General features: G+C 41.3%; 1 protein-coding gene across 1 annotated transcript in view; it reads right to left on the bottom strand.

Moving 5' to 3' along the window:
* The window catches only part of LOC144696047 (mannosyl-oligosaccharide 1,2-alpha-mannosidase IA-like), a 142,164-nt gene that overhangs the window by 29,809 nt on the left and 91,599 nt on the right, over positions 1-20,756 (bottom strand). Inside the window, exons 7-8 of the mRNA XM_078567252.1 lie at positions 14,102-14,195; positions 1,510-1,625 (exon numbers count right to left, since the gene is read on the bottom strand). Of these exons, the coding sequence (XP_078423378.1) occupies positions 1,510-1,625; positions 14,102-14,195 (210 nt within the window). The remainder of the gene's footprint in view (positions 1-1,509; positions 1,626-14,101; positions 14,196-20,756) is intronic.

Below are 20,756 nucleotides of genomic sequence, written 5' to 3'. Positions count from 1 at the left end.
GATTCTGTGAAGGTTTGATTTTAACTTTTTTTCCTGAGCCTGCAAGAAGAGCACTTGTCAGCCAGTGGGATCCTTCTTTACATATGCAGATTAAGTTTTGATGACATCAGGCACAATTGCTATTTTTATTGTTGTGGTCACTTTGACAAACGGACCACAGGAGTCTCAGGTACAGGTCACGATCGTTTATTCGAGCAATTGCAAGGGAAGAACCATCTCAATGCAGCTTGAAAATGCTACATTACAAGTGTTCAGTATATTTATACATTATTGGTTACGTACAAGAACAGTTTCCAGATTCCAATCTCGTCAACATATAGTATTAAACAGACATCTCTGGTAACAAGTACATGCACCGTATGCCCTTATTTCTTTTCACCCAGGCAAAGACCTTCCCTCCTACCTAAACTAGGACCATCTGTTCTTCTTCTATCTGTTGAAGAGCACACTTAATCTTAGTTGTTATTGCTATCCTCTGACTCCAGTCCGGCTCCCAAGGCCTTTCTGTTGTTTGCAGACCCTAAGGCTGTGCAAGGTTCATCTGGTAACCTTTAACTGCCAATGTGCTTGGTAGCACTGGCTGCTTGGAAATTTTAAGTAATTCATTCCCTTTCAATAAGTTCTTACTATACCCCTATATTCCCCCCTAACATTATCATGGACCTGAATGGGGAAGCCACTGTGGTTTCTCTGCCAGGTCAAGCTACTGGGGAGAGGAGTTGGAGCTAGAAGAGTCTCATTGTTTTTAGTGATTGTAATTTCATCCTCAGTTCTAGTGATAAGATTCCCAGTTGCTCTGGTCTGTCTCCACAACTAATGCCTCATCTTTCATGTCATTTTAGTAAATCTCTTATACCCACACCATGGCCTCCCCAAACTTCAAAGTAGGGTACCCAAGAATATTGTCTATTTTAACAGTCAATAATTTGTGTAGTAAAAACAAAATGCTGCAAAAACTCAGGAGGTCTGGCAGCATCTGTGGAGAGAGAAAGAGAGTTAATGTTTAGAGTCTGTATGACTCGTCTTCATTCATGCTTGAAGCCGGACTTATAAAAACCACTGGTCTGGAAGCATTAGGAACTAACTCTGCTCTTAGTCTCCCTCAAATCAAACTGCTGCAATCTACTTCAGGGTAGGAGGTTTGGGCGGGGTGGGGGTGTGTGTGCATGTGGGGCAAATAAATAGCCTTATGAGCACCATTGCCACAGCCTCACCCACAGCTACATACTTAAAACAATGTTCAGGCCATATTGCTTTACCTTCATTCAACAATATTTCACTTTTTCAGTTTCACTCCATTTGTCTCTTAATAATCATAGTGCTGCCTTTTTTAGCCCAGGGAAACCTTCCATAATTTAAGGAATCAATTGGTGATGGAGAAAGGAAATTTCCATGATGAAATAATTACATGAACTAACTGCCCTTATCTAGCTTCAAGCTTTCATCATTTTAAGACAAAACATGGTTGAGATCTACTGCAATATTTTAAACACTTGTGGATTTTTGTACCTGTAAAGCCTCATAATACATAGTCTTGGCTTCCTCATCAGTTTTGTCAGACATAAGCCAGGCTTTGATCAAATACTCATAGAAACTGTCCCCAAGCCCACCAATGGAGACATGATCTAGAAAACAAAGAGCAAAAGAGTTAGTTATCTATCAGGTGTTGGGATCTTACCTCATTCTCACTATTATACGCTAAAGAATCAAACAAATAAGGAAGTAGGTACCTACCTTTTGGTGTCATATCTATAGTACCAATAAAATAAAACTGTTAATTCCAAGAAACCAGTTTCTTGTTATGACATCCTCTCATACAATAAACTGAAATATTGCAACCCCAGCACTATCTTCAGTTCTTTTATCCACAGAATAATTGCAAATTAACTTTACATTCTCATTTTCTTCAGGAGAAACCAGGAACAAGTAGGTCACTGGAGCAGTGTTTTAAAGAACTCTCTGGCCATCTTTCAATAACTCCCAATTTGAACCTCCAAATAGGTTTCCACCAATACCACAGCACCAAAATGGCCCTAACCAAATCACATTCTATGTATCTGTGACCATAGTGCATCATCCATAGGGGGAGGGCACAGTGATATTGTCACTGGTTTAGTAATCCAGAGATCCAGGGGAAATGCTCTGGGGATCTGGGTTCGAATCCCACCTTGACAGATGGTAAAGTTTGAATTCAATAATAAAAAAAGCTGGAATTAGAAGTGTAATGATGACCATGAAACCATTGTCGACTGTCGTAAAAATACATCTGGTTCATGGACATCCTTTAGGGAAGGAAATCTGCCCTTCTTACCTGATCTGGCCTACATGTAACTCTGGACCCACAGTAATGTGGTTAACTCTTAAATGGCCTTGCAAGCCACTCAGTTCTCAAGGGCAATGAGGGATGGGCAATAAATGCTGGCCTCGCCAGCGATGCCCCCATTCTACGAATGAAAAAACATCCTCCACCGTCTGCAGCTTTTGACATAGTGGTCCACACCATGCTTCCCCACTTATTAGTGGGACTACACTTGCTTGATTCCACGTTTAGATATCTATTGTAGCCAGAACATTTTCAGCAATAGCTTCGTTTTCACCCCATCCACTGTTATCTCTGGAGTTCCCAAGGATCTATCCTTGGTCCCTCTTTTTTTTTTTTAAAACATCTGCAGACAAATCGGCTTCCACATTCTCAGTGCAATGAAAATTCATGACAAACAAAAGCCTGATACTAAATCAGCTCCAACACATTTGAAGGAAAAGTGCTCTTAAAACACCATACAGCAAAGGATAAAGCAAACCATAGCATCAAAAATAAGCCCAGCTAGGAGGTCACTGAACATTTGCCTATAATCTTGAGTTCTCTGCCCAAAGACAAGTCTGACCACAACATCGCAATCTCCACCACAGGTAGGGCAAGGAGGCAGGTCCCAAAATAACCCCAGCTGGAACAGGGATCAAACACTGTGCTGTTGGCACCAATCTGACCCATGCCAGCTGTCCAGCCCACTGAGCCAACCATCTTCCCAAGGAGTCAGAGTTGCTGTGGTACCATACATTTTTACATGCATATCGTACCCAGTATCTTTGTGACTGCCCACCTACTCATGTGCCTCTGGATAGTGATGGTAGAGCATCTAATTTCTTTCCATCACATGACTGATCAGGAATCTCTCCTGTTTTTAGTGCCTGCTATTGGCTTACGTTGGAAGGATTCACAAGTTGATACTCGACCTGTTTGGCCATGTTATGAATGCACCTTTCTTGCCTATCAAGTCTGGAGTGGGATTTAAACCCAGAGCTTCTGGCTCAGAAGCAGGGGTGCTACCATTGCACCACAAGGTCTCCTCCTTGCCTATATTGTGGACACCAAAATAAAAGTGAAATGTCAATCAATTGTGGGTTGTATTTGTAGGAACCTACTGTTGACAAGCCACCACCACAGAGCTGTGGTGATATGTTTAAAAAGGTCTTTTATATCAAGGCAGAGTTTAGAGTGAAAGACTCAGCTCCACCACGAATCCTACAACCTCGCCCTTCACCCCTTGAGTGTGTCACATCACCCAGTATCTTTCTGACTGCCCACCTACTCATGTGCCTCGATGCAGGCTTACAGATTTCATGTGAAGCAAATGACCTGGCTACAAGAGAAAACCACACTACACTACAATGGTATATATCAAATTACTTGGAGTCTTCCCAGTAAGTTTCAGTCAATCATGAGCACATAACTTACATAACGTGGCAGTCTAAAAGAAAGACTTGCATATATATAGCACCTTATATGACTTAGTACTTAACCTTAGTACCAAAGCACTTTACTGGCAATGAAATACTTTTGACGGATGGTCACTGTTGTCGTGCTGGAAACCCAGCAGTCAGTCAATTTGCTCAATTTGTAGAACCCCACAGTGCGCAATGTGATAATGACCAGTTAACTTTTTAAACTGAAGTTGATTAAAGGATTGGCCAGGACCACAGGGCGCACTTCCCTTCTCTTGTTCCAAATCGTGCCATGGGAACTTATACATTCATTCAAGAGGGCAGAGAGGGTCTAAGATAGACATGCAATTCCAAAGGTTATGCACTTTGGGAAATTGGAAGAGATTGTTCTTAAAGTATTTCTAATGCACACACAAACCCAAGATGTTAAAATTTAAATGTAAATTTTCTAGTATATTTTCTAATAATAAATGACTTGTCTTTATTGTCTAATAAGTGTTAATTAGTAATCCTATAGTAAAAGAAAATTTCAAATTTAGTTTGAAAGTGACATAGTTACATTCAAACTAGGGTCTTAATTTCAAACAAAGATAATTACGTAGGTATGAGGGGTGGGGTTACTATGGTAGATTGGAAAATTATACTAAAACAAAGTAGTTAAATTATTTATTTAAATGTACACCATTACTTAAAAGAAATCTATATTCACCTGAGGGATAAAAACCTCACGGTGGGGGGGGGGGGGGCTCAAGAAAACAATTATATTTATATAATTGCTGTTCACTAGGTCTAAACCACATTGCTATTTTTCTACTCAGTCCTCAAAGCAAACTAACCAAAGATTTATTATTCACTCAAGCTTAATAAGAAACATTGATGCCACTAAAAACAATAAACCTAAACATTAGATATCTCAGTACTTAACCTGGAATAAAAACAGAAAATGCTGGAGAAACTCAGCAGATCTGGCAGCATCTGTGGAGAGAGAAACCGAGTTAACGTTTCAAGTCCGTGTGGCTCCTCTTCAGAGCTCATGCGGACTCAAAACATTAACACTGTTTCTCTCCACAGATGATGTCAGACCTGCTGAGTTTTTCCAGCGTTTTCTGTTTTTATTTCAGATTTCCAGCATCCATAGTATTTTGCTTTTACTTAACCTAAAATCCTTGGGTTCTGCAGCTCCACTCCTTTTGAATTGGGTGAGAAACTGCCTACTTCCTCACCAATGAATTCCTACCAAATTCTCAACTTCCCTCTGGGATCCACTCTGATTGCTATTCATCCAGCTTTATGCCCAAATTCCTTCTGCCTCTTTTACTTCTCTCTTGTAATCTAACCTTTTTTTCCCTCTCTTTATTTCAATAATAATGACATTGAATGAAATATTCTAGCTGGCAGTTCCTGGTTCAGAGTATGTGCAGCTCAAACTAATTGGTTAGGAAGATACACAGGGTGCTGAGTTTTTTTTTAGGTAGTTGGCTGGAAGAAACTTCCAGTGCAGAAGCTTATAAAAAGTCTGTGGAAATGTGAAGAATGGATGACTGCAAAATCTGTCCCAATATATCTTTTCTGAAAATAAATGGAAACACAGCAGGATAAATTGATGGATGGAAAATCATGGGCTGGAGCTCAACATTGAGCTATGTGATATTGCAGAAGCAGAAAATCTCGTGTTCCAAAAAATAATGTGCACCCAATTTACTGTCAGCTCTCTGCTGTCACCTCAGCTTGCTCCTCCTGACTTGCACTTTGTGTTTCACCAGGTGCTCCATACTGATCTATTTCTGATTCCCCCCCAAGGTAAATATTGGATATCTTTGTGGTGGTACCTGCGGAGTTAGGAGTGTGTGATGGACACTCAAGATGGCCCAATTTTCTCTTGGTCTTCTGGTGGTTATATCATATTGAAAGCATGTTATACAAAGAGAAAGGATACGTGTTACCTAGGTGCATGTTGGAAATGCTTCTGCATAAAATACCAGTGTCAATACAATGAGTGTCATGCTGCTGGGCAGATGTGCCTGCACTTTACTGAGGGAGTGAATGTGGAGCAAAAGCAATGAAATAAAGTTAGAGGTCAATTGGCTTTTTGGGCTGCCACGAAGCTCTCCCTAGCCCACACCCTAATGAAGTATTCTCTCATAATTTGAAGGATCATCACATGAGTCTGGATCCCATGGCTCTGAACCATGGGTACCCTTCTCTGTTAGAAAGGTGGCACACTCTCACCTACTCCTCCAGTTCCCTACATCACCAAGTGCCACGTTCTCACCATCTATTTATTGCCCATCCTTAATTGCCCTTAAAAAGATAACAGTGAACCGCTGCAGTCCATGTAGCCAACAATGCCTTTAACGAGTTCCAGGATTTTGACTTGACAAATTGAAGGAATAGCGATATAGTTCCAAATCAAGATGTTGTGTGACTAGGAGGGAAACATTCAGGTGGTGGTGTTCCCGTGCATCAATTGTACTTGTCTTTCTAGGCAGTACAGGTCATGGGTTTGGAAGGTGCTGTCAAAGCAATCTTGGTGAGTTCCTGCAGTGCATCTTATAGAGGTACACATTGCCACTGTGCGCCAGCGGTGGTGGGAGTGCATGTTTAAGGTGGTGTTTGGGTGCCAATCAAGTGGGCTACTTCATCTTGGATTGCATCAACTTTGAGTGTTGTTGGTGGTGCACTCATCCAAGCAAGTGGAGAGTATTCCATTACATTCCTGACTTGTGACTTGTAGATGGTGGCCAGGTTTTGAGTTGGAGTATAGCAGTGAAAATTCAACAAACATAGCAGGTGAGATCAAGAGGTTTGTGGCAGATGAACACAGGAGAATCTTCATCCTGTGAATCATGGGTGGCCTTTGCCTTGACTTCCTTGTCCATTTATCATTATCCATGCCTTCAGCATTTTCACAGTCTGTGAGAAAGAAATTCTGGCTCTCCTCCTCCATCTTCAACTTCTTCCTCATTGCTAGTTGCAGTGACGGACCTATATAAAAAATGAAAAGAAGCTATGAATTACCATTAGTCCTCTAATGGAAGGTTTTGTCTATCGGTATTTCATTGGGTTGCTGTTTGGAAGTGTGGAGTTACTAACCTGCCAGTGGAACTAACTCTATCCTCGCCATCTCCTATGGCAAGATCAAGATGCTTATTCATCAGCTCCATAGCTTGCTTCTCATGGAGGATGAGATCTTTTAATGATCGGGTTCTTCATTCCTGTCCATCGAGCACTAATATGCAACACAATTTATGAAATTAGCTTAATGCTGGCAATTGAGGGCTGTCGCCCAGCTGGGGTATGACAGCTGATGGTAGGATCCTGTTAAAGTGGATAAAGTGGTTTTAAGATTGTACTTGTAAGGAAATGCTATGGGAAGATGGTAACACATACTGTGCATAGTCGAGTTACTGGGATGGTGGGGGGTGGTGGTAGTGGTGGGAGGAGAAAGGTCAGTGCGTTACCTTATTTGCCGATTCAATTCATTGGACTTCTTGCTGTTGTGATTGCAATTTAGTGGGTGATAGATTTGGGATTCAGTGCCCGTGCCACTTCCCTCCACACTGCACAAGAGACATATTTTGAAGTTTCCTCCCAATGAGTACCAACAGTCTGTCTCACCCTGTTCTATTTCATTGGAAGGTTTGTCAGTCTCAATAAAATTGTGAGCTCTTAAAATTCTTCCTTGCCATGCTTTTGCCCATCTTTTGGTTGTCAATGACAAATCCTGTAGTGGTCAACATTCTTGAAACGCAGGACTTAAAGGCAAAGGAAGTTAGCAAACAGTCAACACTTTGCTACCTAACTGTTGCTCCCAGTGTGCTATAGCAATCTTTAGCCACAATTAGCTAAGATTCCATTCTATTTTCCATACAGTCTCAGTATATTAGTAATTGCTTTACATGTCATTTGCACCAATAGATTCTTCAATGGACATGCAAATAAGCATGATATTCTAAAGGATACAGAGCATCAATGGGAGAGCATACCATGGAACTACCAAATCCAAACATCTTTTACATATAGTGAAAGCCCATGCAATTATAATAGCAGAGTAAGTACTAGTATATTACAAAAGTGAGATTTACAAAAGCCTGGCATGTCTGAAAACATTTACAATTAATTCTGATAAACTTTGCAGAGATTTAGAGCAAGATAAAAGTCTTCATGCAGAGAGGTATAACTCTGTGGGATTCTCTTCCAAAGTTAGTGGTTAAGACTGGTAGAGGGATTTTAACTTTTTTAAAAATTCATTCATGGGATGTGCACATCACTGGTTAGACCAGCATTTATTGCCCATGCTTAATTGCCCTTGAGGAGGTGGTGGTGAGCTGCCTTCTTGAACTGCTGCAGTCCATGTGGTATAGGTACACCCACAGTGCTTTTAGGGAAGGAGTTCCAGGCTTTTGATTCAGCGACAGTGAAGGAATGCCGATATATTTCCAAGTTAGGATGTTGAGTGGCTTGGAGTGGAACTTCCAGGTGGTGGTGTTCCCATGTGTCTGCTGCCCTTGTCCTTCCAGATGATAGTGGTCATGGGTTTGGAAGGTGCTGTCTAAGGAGCCTTGATGAATTCCTGCAGTGCATCTCGTAGATGGTACACACTGCTGCTCCTGTGTGTTGGCAGTGGAGGGAGCAAATGTTTGTGGCGGAAGGGGTGCCAATCAAGGGGGCTGCTTTGTCCTGGATGGTGTCAAGCTTCTTGAGTGTCGTGGGAGCTGCACTCATCCAGGCAAGTGGAGAGTATTCCATCAGACCCCTGACTTGTGCCTTGTAGATGTTGGACAGGCTTTGGGGAGTCAGGAGGTGAGTTATTCGCTGCAGAATTCCTAGCCTCTGACCTGCTTTTGTAGCCACAGTATTTACATGGCTAGTCCAGTTCAGTTTCTGGTCGATGGTAACCCCAGGATGTTGGATTCGGCGATGGTAGTACCACTGAATGTCAAGAGGCAATGGTTAGATTCTCTCTTGTTGGAGATGGTTATTTTTAAATAGTGGCCCCTAGTTCTAGATTCTCCGCCCATTCCAGTTATTAGTCTGGTAAACCTTCTCTAAACTGCTTCCAATGCAACTACATCTTTCCTTAAATAACACGGCCAATACAGATGTGGTCTTACTAGTGCTCTGTATAACTGAAGTATAACCTCCCTATTTTAGTATTCAATTCCCCTCATAAGTGATAACATTTTGTCAGCTTTCCTAATTACTTGCTGTACCTGCATTCTAGCCTTTTGCGATTCATGCACTAAGACACCCAGATCTCTCTGCATCTCAGATCTCTGCAATCCCTCACCAGTTAGATAACATGCTTCTTTTATTCTTCCTGCCAAAATGGACAATTTTACATTTTCCCACATTAAACTCCATTTGCCAGATCTTTGCCCACTCACTTAACCTATCTACATCTTTTTTGTAGCCTCGTTATGTCTTCTTCACAAATTACTTTCCTATCTATCTTTTATGTCATCAGCAAATTTGGCAACCATCCCATCCATCCCTTCATCCAAGTCATTTATATAAAATGTAAACAGTTGAGGTCCCAACACTGATTCCTGCGGCACACCACTCGTTACATCTTGCCAACCTGAAAAAGATCCATTTATGCCTATTAACTGCTTCCTGTTAGCCAGCCAATCTTTCATCCATGCCAATATGTTACCCCTTTACCATCAGCTTTTATTTTACGCAATAACCTTTGAAGTAGCACTCCTGGATATCTAAAGACAGTACATCCACCAGTTCCCTTTAATCCACAGCACATGTTACTCCTTCAAAGAACTCCAAAAAGTTAGTTAAACATGATTTCCCTTTCACAAAACCATGTTGACTCTGCCTGATTACCTTGAACTTATCCAAGTGCCCCGATATTGCTTCTTTAATAATAGATTCTAACATTTTCCCTATGACAGATGTTAAGCTAACTGGTCGGTAGTTTCCTGCTTTCTGCCTCCCTCACTTTTTGAATAATGGAGTTACATTTGCTGACTTCCAATCTAATGGGACCTCCTCCAAATCTAGGGAATTTCGGAAGATTAAAACCAATGCATCAACTATCACACTAGCCACTTCTTTTAAGACCCTAGGATGAAGTCCATCAGGATCCAGGCACTTGTCAGACCGCAGCTTCAACAATTTACCCAGTACCACTTCTCTGGTGAATGTAATTTACCCCGAGTTCCTCCCTCCCTTCCATTTCCTAATTTATAGCTGCTTCTGAGATGTTATTTGTATCCTCTATAATGAAGACTGATGCAAAATACCTGGTCAATTCATCTGCCATTCCTTTGTTTTCCATTATCAATTCTCCAGATTCACTCTTCTATAGGACCAACACTCACTTTGCTAACTTGTTTCTTCTTTAAATATTTATAGATACTCTTACCAAGTGTTTTTATGGTTCTGGCTAATTTTTCTCTCCTTATTAACCTTTTAGTCATCCTTTGCTCTTCCTTATACTCTGCCCAATCTTCTGACCTTCCACCTATCTTTGCACAATTATGTTCTTTTTCTTTAAGTTTGATACTATCTTTAACATTTCTAGTTAACCACAGATGGTGTGTCCATCTCTTGGACTTTTTCTTACTCGTTGGAATGTATCTATTCTGGGTATTCTGAAATATTCCCTTAAATGTTTGCCACTGCATCTCTATTGGCCTATCCCTTAACCTAATTTGCCAATTCACTTTAGCTAGCTCTGCTTCCATGCCCTCATAAGTGCCCTTCACAGAATCACAGTTCAGAAGGGGCCCTTTGGCCCATCGAGTCTGCACCGACCCATGAGAAACACCTGACCTACCTACCTAATCCCATTTACCAGCACTTGGCCCATAGCCTTGAATGTTATGACGTGCCAAGTGCTCATCCAGGTACTTTTTAAAGGATGTGAGGCAACCTGCCTCCACCACCCTCCCAGGCAGCACATTCCAGACCGTCACCACCCTCTGGGTAAAATAGTTTTTCCTCACATCCCCCCTAAACCTCCTGCCCCTCACCTTGAACTCGTGTCCTCTTGCGACTCACCCTTCAACTAAGGGGAACAGCTGCTCACTAGCCACCCTGTCCATGCCCCTCATAATCCTGTACACCTCGATTAGGTTGCCCCTCAGTCTTCTCTGCTCCAACAAAAACAACCCAAGTCTATCTAACCTCTCTTCATAACTTAAATGTTTCATCCCAGGCAACATCCTGGTGAATCTCCTCTGCACCCCCTCCAGTGCAATCACATCCTTCCTATAATGTGGTGACCAGAACTGCACACAGTACTCCAGCTGTGGCCTCACCAAGGTTCTATACAACTCCAACATGACCTCCCTACTTTTGTAATCTATGCCTCGATTGATAAAGGCAAGTGTCCCATATGCCTTTTTCACCACCCCACTAACATGCCCCTCCGCCTTCAAAGATCTATGGACACACACGCCAAGGTCCCTTTGTTCCTCAGAACTTCCTAGCGTCATGCCGTTCATTGAATACTTCCTTGTCAAATTACTCTTTCCAAAGTGTATCACCTCACACTTTTCAGGGTTAAATTCCATCTGCCACTTATCTGCCCATTTGACCATCCCGTCTATATCTTCCTGTAGCCCAAGACATATATTGACCATCTAGCCAATCTTTGTGTCATCTGCAAACTTACTAATCCTACACCCCCCACTTAGTCATCTATGTCGTTTATATAAATGATAAATAATAGAGGACCCAGCACAAATCCCTGTGGAAACGCCACTAGACACAGGTTTCCAGTCACTAAAGCATCCTTCTGTCATCACCCTCTGTCTCCTACAGCTAAGCCAATTTTGAATCCACCTTATCAAATTACCCTGTATCCCATGTGCATTTGCCTTATTTATAAGTCTCCCATGGGACCTTGTCAAAGGCTTTGCTGAAATCCATATAAACTACATCAACTGCACTACCCTCATCTACACAGCTGGTCACCTCCCCAAAAAATTCAATCAAATTTGTTAGGACCTTATTTAAGTTTAAAAACATAGTCTTGAATCCACTCTTCTCTCCCTCAAACTGAATGTAAAATTCAATCATATTATGGACATAGACTGCTTCAGCATCTGAGGAGTTGCGAATGGTGCTGAGTATTGTGCAATCATCAGCGCATATCTCCACTTCTGACCTTATGATGGAAGGAAGGTCAATGATGAAGCAGCTGAAGATGGTTGGGCCTAGGACAATACCCTAAAGAACTCTTGCATTGATGTCCTGGAACTGAGATGATTGATATCCAACAATCACAACCATCTTCCTTTATGCTAGGTATGACTCCAACTGGGAGTGGATTCTCTACAGGCTGAGCATCATGCAAGCCTAATGTCATCAATTTGAGTTTTGGGCTATTTTAACTGAGCCTACTTTACATTTTTCTGGCAGCTCCTCGCCTGAAATGGGTGGAAATAGATAGCCAACTGTTGAAGATCAGGTGGCCCAGAAGACACCTCCCAGCACTCAGATAAGTTGCTGGGGCGATACTGAGTATAATAGAGTCTTGAATATAGGAATGGGGAGAGAGGAGTATCCAGGGCAGCAGAGGCATGGCTTTTTCTTGTGGACTCCAGAGCAGCACCTTTGACCCTACACAAAAAAGTTTAATACTTGCCTTACAGAGCTCTTGTTACCACAGCCCAGGTTTCATTCAGCAGAGTGCCCATGGGGGCTCCCCACATAGTTGGTGGTTAACATGCCACTGGGGTATAAATGATGTCATAGTACCAGTCTGCATTTGTTAACAGGCTTCCACCCAAGTCTAGCAAACACTTTGGTTGGGTAAAAAAGGACCCAATTAAGCCGGTAGTGGGCAGTAATAGGGTGGTAAGTTTTCACAGTTAATATTAACTCGTTTGCTGCCCCATCGCCACCGGTCAGAGGGGGTTAAAATTGTTTCTAAGTCAGCGTTCAAAATTAGATTGGATAAGTGAAGGAAAAAAAGAGGCAAAAAGAATATAGAAAAGGGCAAATAACTGTGTTAATGACTACTTGCTCATGTGCAGGGTTAATGCCAATTTGGAGCAGTTGGGCCAAATTGCCTGGTTACGTTGTCTAACTTCAGTACCGTAAGAGTGTAAAAGACCAATTTTTTAGGCCAAAACTCACAGGGTTGACTTTTACACAGGTAATGTTTTTGAGGTTGACATGCTTGCTTCACTTAGGCTGAAGTGAAATTCAAGAAAGACTCACATGGAAACAATACTAAAACATTCATATTAATTATCATTCATAATCAGCTCACTAATTTGAATAAAACACAACAAATATATGAATGTTTTAAGCTTTACTTACCAGTACTCATTTTCATTAGTATTTACTGTATATATTTACAACGAAATTGAATCATTAACATCTCCAGGATTATACTTTGGTTCTGGATTTTTTGGGCTCTGATCCCTGAAAAACTAGGGTCAACTTCAACACGAGGTTTATGGAATGAACACTTTTTTAGGCTGAAAATCATGGGGTTGACTTTTATATGAGTATATACATTATATATTCTGGTGTACAATGTGCAATACTGGTTCATAAACCAACAGCGCCTTCAGGTTAAAACTAAACTAAACGTTGATAACTTTAGTCAATTTGAATTTGGTTTACAATTAGCAAACAGAGAGAGGATGAATTTATCCCGATCCATCTGAGGGAAACCAGGGAAGGTGGTTATTGAAATCACCCAGATGACTACTTATCCAATGTCAAGCTGCCCAAATTCTTTTGTTTTATGTGGGCTTCTGGATGGGCAGCTAAACTCCTCCTCTTCCTTCCACAAAACCAGAGAGGTCCTTGTGTAAATAAACAGTGGGTGCTTGACTGAAATTTTAACTCCACCCTGACCTGCTGTGGCTTTCCTAGCAATTTAAATCAAGTCAGATTTTCCCCGAAGAAAACTGATAAATTTACAAGAAGAGCAGAAGCGTTCCTCTGGGACCACATAGGTCTTCCTTGCCCTGGAGCCCAGTTTCTCCTCCGTGAGACCTTCCTATGCTGATGGAAAGCAAATGAGTCACTCAATTTTCCATATGCCAGAAGCTGTTTCCAACTCACTTCCATCCATTCTGTACAGAAAGTGCATCCGCAGCATGTTAAGGAGCTCCAGGAGAAAAAAATAATCCAATCTCATTTCTGGAGTACCAGATGAAATCCCAACTCACCTCTCCCTCAAATACCCAAAACTCTCCTGAAGTTAAATTCCACACTTGTATTGCTATATTTCATCATTATTATATTTCATTCTTTAAATACAGCAATTCTCAGTCAGCTACAATCTCAGCAAAATAGTCTCTATGCAAGAAATGTTGCTGAGTAGTCAACAGATAAAACTTGGAGATTAAATCATGGAAGTGAAAGACAGTGCTGGCGAACTTGTACTGCTACTTACGCTGCCCCCAGTGACCAGTAACAGGGCTCAGATAGTTGGGGTAAAGCCCATGAGGTTTTTCTAGCCGATTCAGAACTTTCCGGATTTTCATCACCTGAAACATACAAATTCAAGTTTAACTACTATGTGTTTCAGAATCCACAGTGTTTTTGTTGTATTGATATGGGAACAGTAGCATACTGGTATCATTACTGGAACAGTAATGCAGAGGTCTGGACTAATGCTCTGGAGACAAGAATTCAAATCGCATCATGGCAGCTAGGGCAATTTAAATTCAATGAAACATAAAGCTAATTTCAGCAAGAAGACCATGAAACTACTGAACTGACGTTAACCCATCTTGTCCACCAATTTCTTTTTAGGGAAGCAAATCTACTGTTCTTACCCGTCTGGCCATGTGTGACTCCAGACCTGTAGAAATGTGGCTCACTCTAAACTGCTCTCAAAAATGGCATTGCAAGACACTCCGTTAGATCAAAACCAGTACGGAAAAGTTGAATAACAATGAAGCAGGACAGGCCACCCGGCATAGGCCTAGGCATGAGAAATGAGAAAGGCTAACTTAGCCCAATAATTTCTACAAAGTCCTGCTCGCTAACATCTCCCCTCCCCCATCCCTTGAGCAGGTACTGAGTGCCTGTCAACGAGGGTCACCACTGCTGCACCCCCCCGCCAGGTTAGGGTTTGCTAGGCAGCCTTCGGGATGCATGGCAGAGCCATGCGAGTGTCATAAATCTCATCACTAAGTTCCAGTGGGCCCAGGGATAATTGGTGTCAAGTGGCTCATTAAGGAACCCAATTAAAATTCTAAAACAAAAACAGAATTACCTGGAAAAACTCAGCAAGTCTGGCAGCATCGGCGGAGAAGAAATCAGTTAACGTTTCGAGCCTTCATGGCCCTTCGGCAGAACAGTAGCTTTTAGCTTTTTGTTTTTACCAATTAAAATTCTTCCCGTCAACTTAATTGGGGACAGTTTTCTGAACACTGAGATCCGATGCAGGTATTTTTGCCATTCTCCTGCTCCCCATGCCCCACCAGCATGCCCGTTCAGGCAGGCTCTACTAAATTCTGTCCATTTAGTCTATGTCACTTTTTAACTTGCTGTTCTCACCTACAGTGTGACCTCTTAACCTTCTCTGTTACAAAAACAGCCCTAACTTTTCCAACCTCGGCTCTTAACTGCAGTCATCCCATGTAACATCCTGGTAAACATCTTCTATGCTCTAAGGCTAAAATGTGGTATGCTGAACTGCCACAATATTCAAGATGAGGACTAACCAGTAACTTATCAAGGGCGATTTCTTTGTGTTTACAATCTATGTCTCTATTTATAAGTAATTTAAATGCTTTTTTAGCCACCTTATCTACTCGCCTTGGCACCTTTTAAGGTTTAATGTATATGGATATCAAGGTCTCTCTGCTCATCCATATTTTCAAAATCATGCTGCGTTTCATATATCGTTTTTCCATATTAGTTCTCCCAAAGTGCATCACTTCATACTTCTCCACACTAATCTCCATCTGCCCTGCTTCTGTCCATTTCACCATCCTGCATGTGGCATCCTGAAGTCTGCAATTACACTCACCACTTGTTACTTTGCTAAATTTCAGGTCATCTGCAAACCACTCCCACACTGAAAAACATCCATCCACCACCATCCCCTGTTCCCTGTCACTAAGCCAATTCACATCCAGACCACCACTTACCTATTAATTCCATGGGCTTCCATCTTCACAAGCTTCCTATGTAGTACTTTGCCAAATGCTTCCTAAAGTCCGTATATATCTACTCCATTACCTGATCAAACTTCTCCAACTCATGTAAATGTCCTATTCCCTTTTGAAAGTTGCTACTGAGCCTGCTTCGACCATCCTTTCAGGCAGTGCAATCCAGATCATAACAACATGCAGCATAATAAGATTTCTCTTCTTGGTCCCTCTGGCTTTTTTTGCCAATTATCTGATTTGCTTTGGCTCTTGAATCTGCTGTCATTGGAAACAATTTCTCCCTACCTACTCTATCAAAATCCCACCCATCCCTGCAACTAGGGGGAGGTATATTGTGTGAATAACTATTTCAGGACATCGAAGAAGTTTGAGTTTGAATCATAATGGCACATTCAGCCCATCAAGTTCATGCCAGCTTTCTGTGGACCAGTCAGTCCCATTCCTCCTCTCTATTCTCATAGTCTTTCATGTTTATTCTCCTTATTGCCTTATTTCCTTTTGAAATCATTGATTGTTTCTGTTTCCACCACCTTCAGAGGCAATGAGATCCAGGAAGGGATTGCCAAGGAGTTGATGGAGAAGCATAATGATGCACGGCCTTCTGGGGCAGAGAATTCCAAAAATTCTGACAAGTATCTGCATTAAAGCAGCAATTTTATGCAGTTCAGTTGATCATGATTTATGTCACACTCACATTGCCACGAATAATGATTAAAATAGGGAGAAAAAGAAAAAAATCAATGCGCACTGAAATAAAGTCAAAAAATGCACAGCGAGTTCACCAAAAAAAAAACAGCAAATAAATCGGGATAAAATTTCTGCAATATCCCACTAAACATTCAGAAGGTTAGCAGAAATGGTGCAAATAGCTGTTTCCATCATTTCTCCAGGATCTGATGTTATGCCTCGAAATTGAGATCATTTGGAACTCCTTTTACTCATTTATTTTAACCAATGAATTACTGCTTCTATTAAAATGCTAGAAAATAAATTTTGCAAAATTACACTGGGCAACTGTATACTAATATTGTACTGTCACGGGCAATAAAAGGTAACAATTAAAATTGTCAATGATCAAATATATTTGTATGTGGATGTGTGTAATTTCCTACCCTTGATTGATCGAGTCAATTTAAATACACCACAGCAAGCTTTTGTGTATTATAAATGAAGGTGGTTAGTTTATTTCTCTCTCGTACTTGCCCTGAAAGTTAAATGATAGCTTGATTTCTCACTCACACAACTCACCCACACTATCACACACACAAACTAGGTACAGTCAAGGTTAAACAGTAATTATAAAAATTGAATTTCATTGCAAGCCCAAGGTTTCTTGGTTGAGCTGATGTTCTGGCTGGAAGTAAAGATCTTGAAAAGCAGGGATTCCTCCATGGCTGTGAAGGCTCTTGTAGTAGATCTGCCAGAGGTTGAGCACTCAGATGAACTTGATGGGGGAACAGGATAAAGGAGAAAGTCCTTGTTCCTCTTGCAAGGTATTGCAGGCATATACCTAGGCCAACAAAAACAAAAATAGCTGGAAAAACTCAGCGGGTCTGACGGCATCTGCGGAGAGGAATACAATTAACGTTTCGAGTCCGTATGGCTCTTCATCAGAACTAAGGACTATACTTAGGCCACTTAGCTGGCTGCAGTGGCGACTAGCTCTTCGCAAGACACTCTTTCTCCCCGAGGGAAGTCAGTCTTGAAGCCTCTGAAGATGTTTTTCTCAAATGTCGGTTTGAAGTTCTGTTAATATCTGTGAGCAGGGATTAAAGATGGCCACTGTATTATGTGACCTCACAACAGGGTTGAGTCATGGTCCAAATAAGGTATTGTGGTTATCCCATTAAACAGTTGGATTCTTCTTCCACCTGTGGTTTCATTAGCCTTTTGTGTCTGAAAGGCAAATTTGCATTTTGTTTCAGAATGAAAGTGTTCATGGGGTTTTATTTATCTGGTTTGACAAACATTGAGTCAATATCAGAAAGAGGGTCCTCTCTGGAGACAAGATACTGTTTTGTAATCCACAGAAGCTAAATTTCAATCTTGAATGTCACAATATTGTCATGCCAATAAGGCTGTGACAGTATTCTAATTTGAACGCCTTAGGGTTCTACCTACAGTATTTATTGGAAAAGTGAAGTAGATACCATGGCTGTCAAATAATGTAACAAGCTCGTGTTTTCAAATACTTTAGTTTTAAAATGTCAATCGCAGTTCTGATAAAAATGTATTACATCTGTTGTAGAATTAATTACAGTCCTGTGTTTTGTTGTTCAAGCTAGCGAAAGTATAATGCACCTGATGTGACAATATTCTTCTGACCTCTTAGAAGCACCTGAACCTGCCTCTTTCACTAAGCTTGGGTGTTAAGCATAACAGAGGTGTGTGTCAGGGGCATGAAGGGTCTGGAACTGGATAAACATTCATTTGCTCGGAGGAATATCAAATTCTTTAAAGTCTGGAACAATTTAAAGGAAGACTTGGTGGTTGTCAGCTTTGTGTTCTCTGATTTTTTTTGCTTGGATATTCTGCTGGGTAAATTATACTGGGACTTTCTGGAAACATTAGAATGGTCCATTAGTTAGATTTGTATCTGCAAGTTTAGGTTTTAAAAAATGTTGCCCACAAGTTGCTGTAATAGCAAGCTGATTATGGCATGGTGTAGGTAATAAGGCATCTGGGACCTTGGTGAAAAACAATATAAATAGGGTATCTCCTTAACCAATGAGATTAAGGGATTGAGAAATAAACAAACAGTCAGGAGTTAGAAAGGGGGTGAATTCAATGTCAAGCAAGGTGAGAAAAGGAAATAAAGAATTGGAAAATAAGACTGGGTCAAGGGGGAGATGGTGACACAGTGGTAATGTCACTGGACTAGTAATCCAGAGGCTCAGGCTAATGTTCTGGGGACACGGGTTCAAATTCCACCATGGCATCTGGTAGAATTTAAAATTCAATTAATAAAATCTAGATTGAAATCTAGTCTCAGAAATGATTGTTCTGATTGTACTTACACAATGTTTCTAGCTATAGTATTCAAAGGGGATGTGCGTATGCTTTTTAAAAAGATGGCCTGCTGCTGCTTGATTATAAATAACGAATGCAACCCGTGGCACAATTTAAGCACTTGAAGAGTATATCGCCAATAATAGCTATCAATTTTCTACGATCAGATGAACTATTACAACGCACTCCTGGCCAGCCTCCCACATTCCACCCTCTAAACCTGAGGCCGTCCTAAACTCTGCTTCCCATTTCCTAACACGCACCAAATGTCACCCATCACCTTTCTGCTTGACCTACATTGTTAAACAACGTGTCAATTTTAAAATGCTCATCCTTGCTTTCAAATCCCTCCAAAGCCTTGCTCCTCCTATCTTTATAATCTCCTCCAGCCCTAGAAAGAACCCTCGAGATATCTGTGCTCTTCTAATTCTGGCCTCTTGAGCATTCCCGATTTTAATTGCTCCACAAATGATGGCCATGCCTTCATCTACCTAGGCTCTAAGGTCTGGAATTCCCTTCCGAAATATCTCCATTTCAAATCCTTCCTACTTACTGTGTTAAAAAAGTTTTTCCTTATTCTGCCTCTGGTTCTTTTGTCAATCATCTTAAATGTGCCCTTTTGTTATTAATCCTTTAGCCATTTGAAAAGTTTCTCTTTATATATTCTATTCAAACTCTTCATGATTTTAAACAGCTCTATCAAATCTCTTAATCTTCTCTGTTCTAAGAACAACCACCCCAGCTTCTCCATGTAACTGTGATTGCTCACCCTTGGAGCCATTCTAGTAAATCTCTTTACCTGCTCCAAAGCTTTCATTGCTTTCCCAACCTGTTGTGCCAGAATTTGACACCAAACTTGAGCTGAAGCAGCACTTAATGATTTGCTCCAGAATTGGTGCTGGGACCCCATATTTCCCAACTATGTAAACAATCTGAATTCATAAAAGCAAGGCCAGTTGATCAAATTTGCTTCCCTGCTTTAGGACACTTCTCAAAACCTAAAAACTCTTTGAACAAGCTTTTGGTCATCTGCCCTAATATCTCCTTATGTGGCTAGGCGTCATATTTTGTTTTATAATGCTTCTGTAAAAAGTGTTTTGGGATGTTTTATTACATTAACGGTGCCAAATAAATACAAGTTGCTGTTGTCTATCACTATAGCTCCCATGTTATTAAATAATGGGGCAAGACAGCTGGCTTGCAAACATTTGAATCTGATTGTACTGAGAACCTTCGTTACTAGCGTTTTGAAACTCAGACATACCTTTGTGTTCAGTTTGGAGGTCGGAAACCCCAAGTCCTGACAGTCTTCAGATCTTGGACTTTCTGCACAGGCTGGGAGCGGGTTGCATATATGCAGTTCGACATACTTTATGTTCTTCAGGCCCAGGACAGGTCCTGCACACAAAGAGAAAAGAGGGCACAAAAACCCGGGTCACGTGACCGGGTGCAGTGTGCCATAGCCAGCAAGAATCCCAGTCAGGAGAACTGGGAGAGGTCCCAGGAAGGGGACAAGGGAGGGGGAGAGAGAGAGGTCCCAAGTTAGGGGGCAAAGACAGGGGACAGGAACAGGCCTCAGTTAAGTTCAATTAAAAGAAAAGGAGAGAAACAGGCTCCATGTTAGAGAAAGGCTGCGGGGAGCAGACTTTAAGGAAAGAGGGCTCGTGAGAAGCCCAGACAATTGAAGAGGGCTGCTGGGGAAAAGGTACCCCTTTGGAGCAGTGGTGTGCTGCTCGGCATGGCCAAAGAGCTGAAACTGTGCTTGTAAATTGATGTTTGAGTCGACAGCCCACCCAGATGTTCGTAACACTGAGTCAACTAACCTCACTGAAACTTCATCTCTCTCATGAGGGTTTCCAATCTTCACCTTTGAAGTTCTTGCCTTGGAATTCTCTCCAAAAGTCGCTTTTGGGAATT

Source organism: Cetorhinus maximus, chromosome 21, assembly GCF_964194155.1.
Source record: "Cetorhinus maximus chromosome 21, sCetMax3.hap1.1, whole genome shotgun sequence".
NCBI classification, from domain to species: Eukaryota; Metazoa; Chordata; class Chondrichthyes; order Lamniformes; family Cetorhinidae; genus Cetorhinus; species Cetorhinus maximus.
The sequence above is the reverse complement of the archived record's forward strand: the minus strand, read 5'-3'. Positions and strand labels throughout refer to the sequence as shown.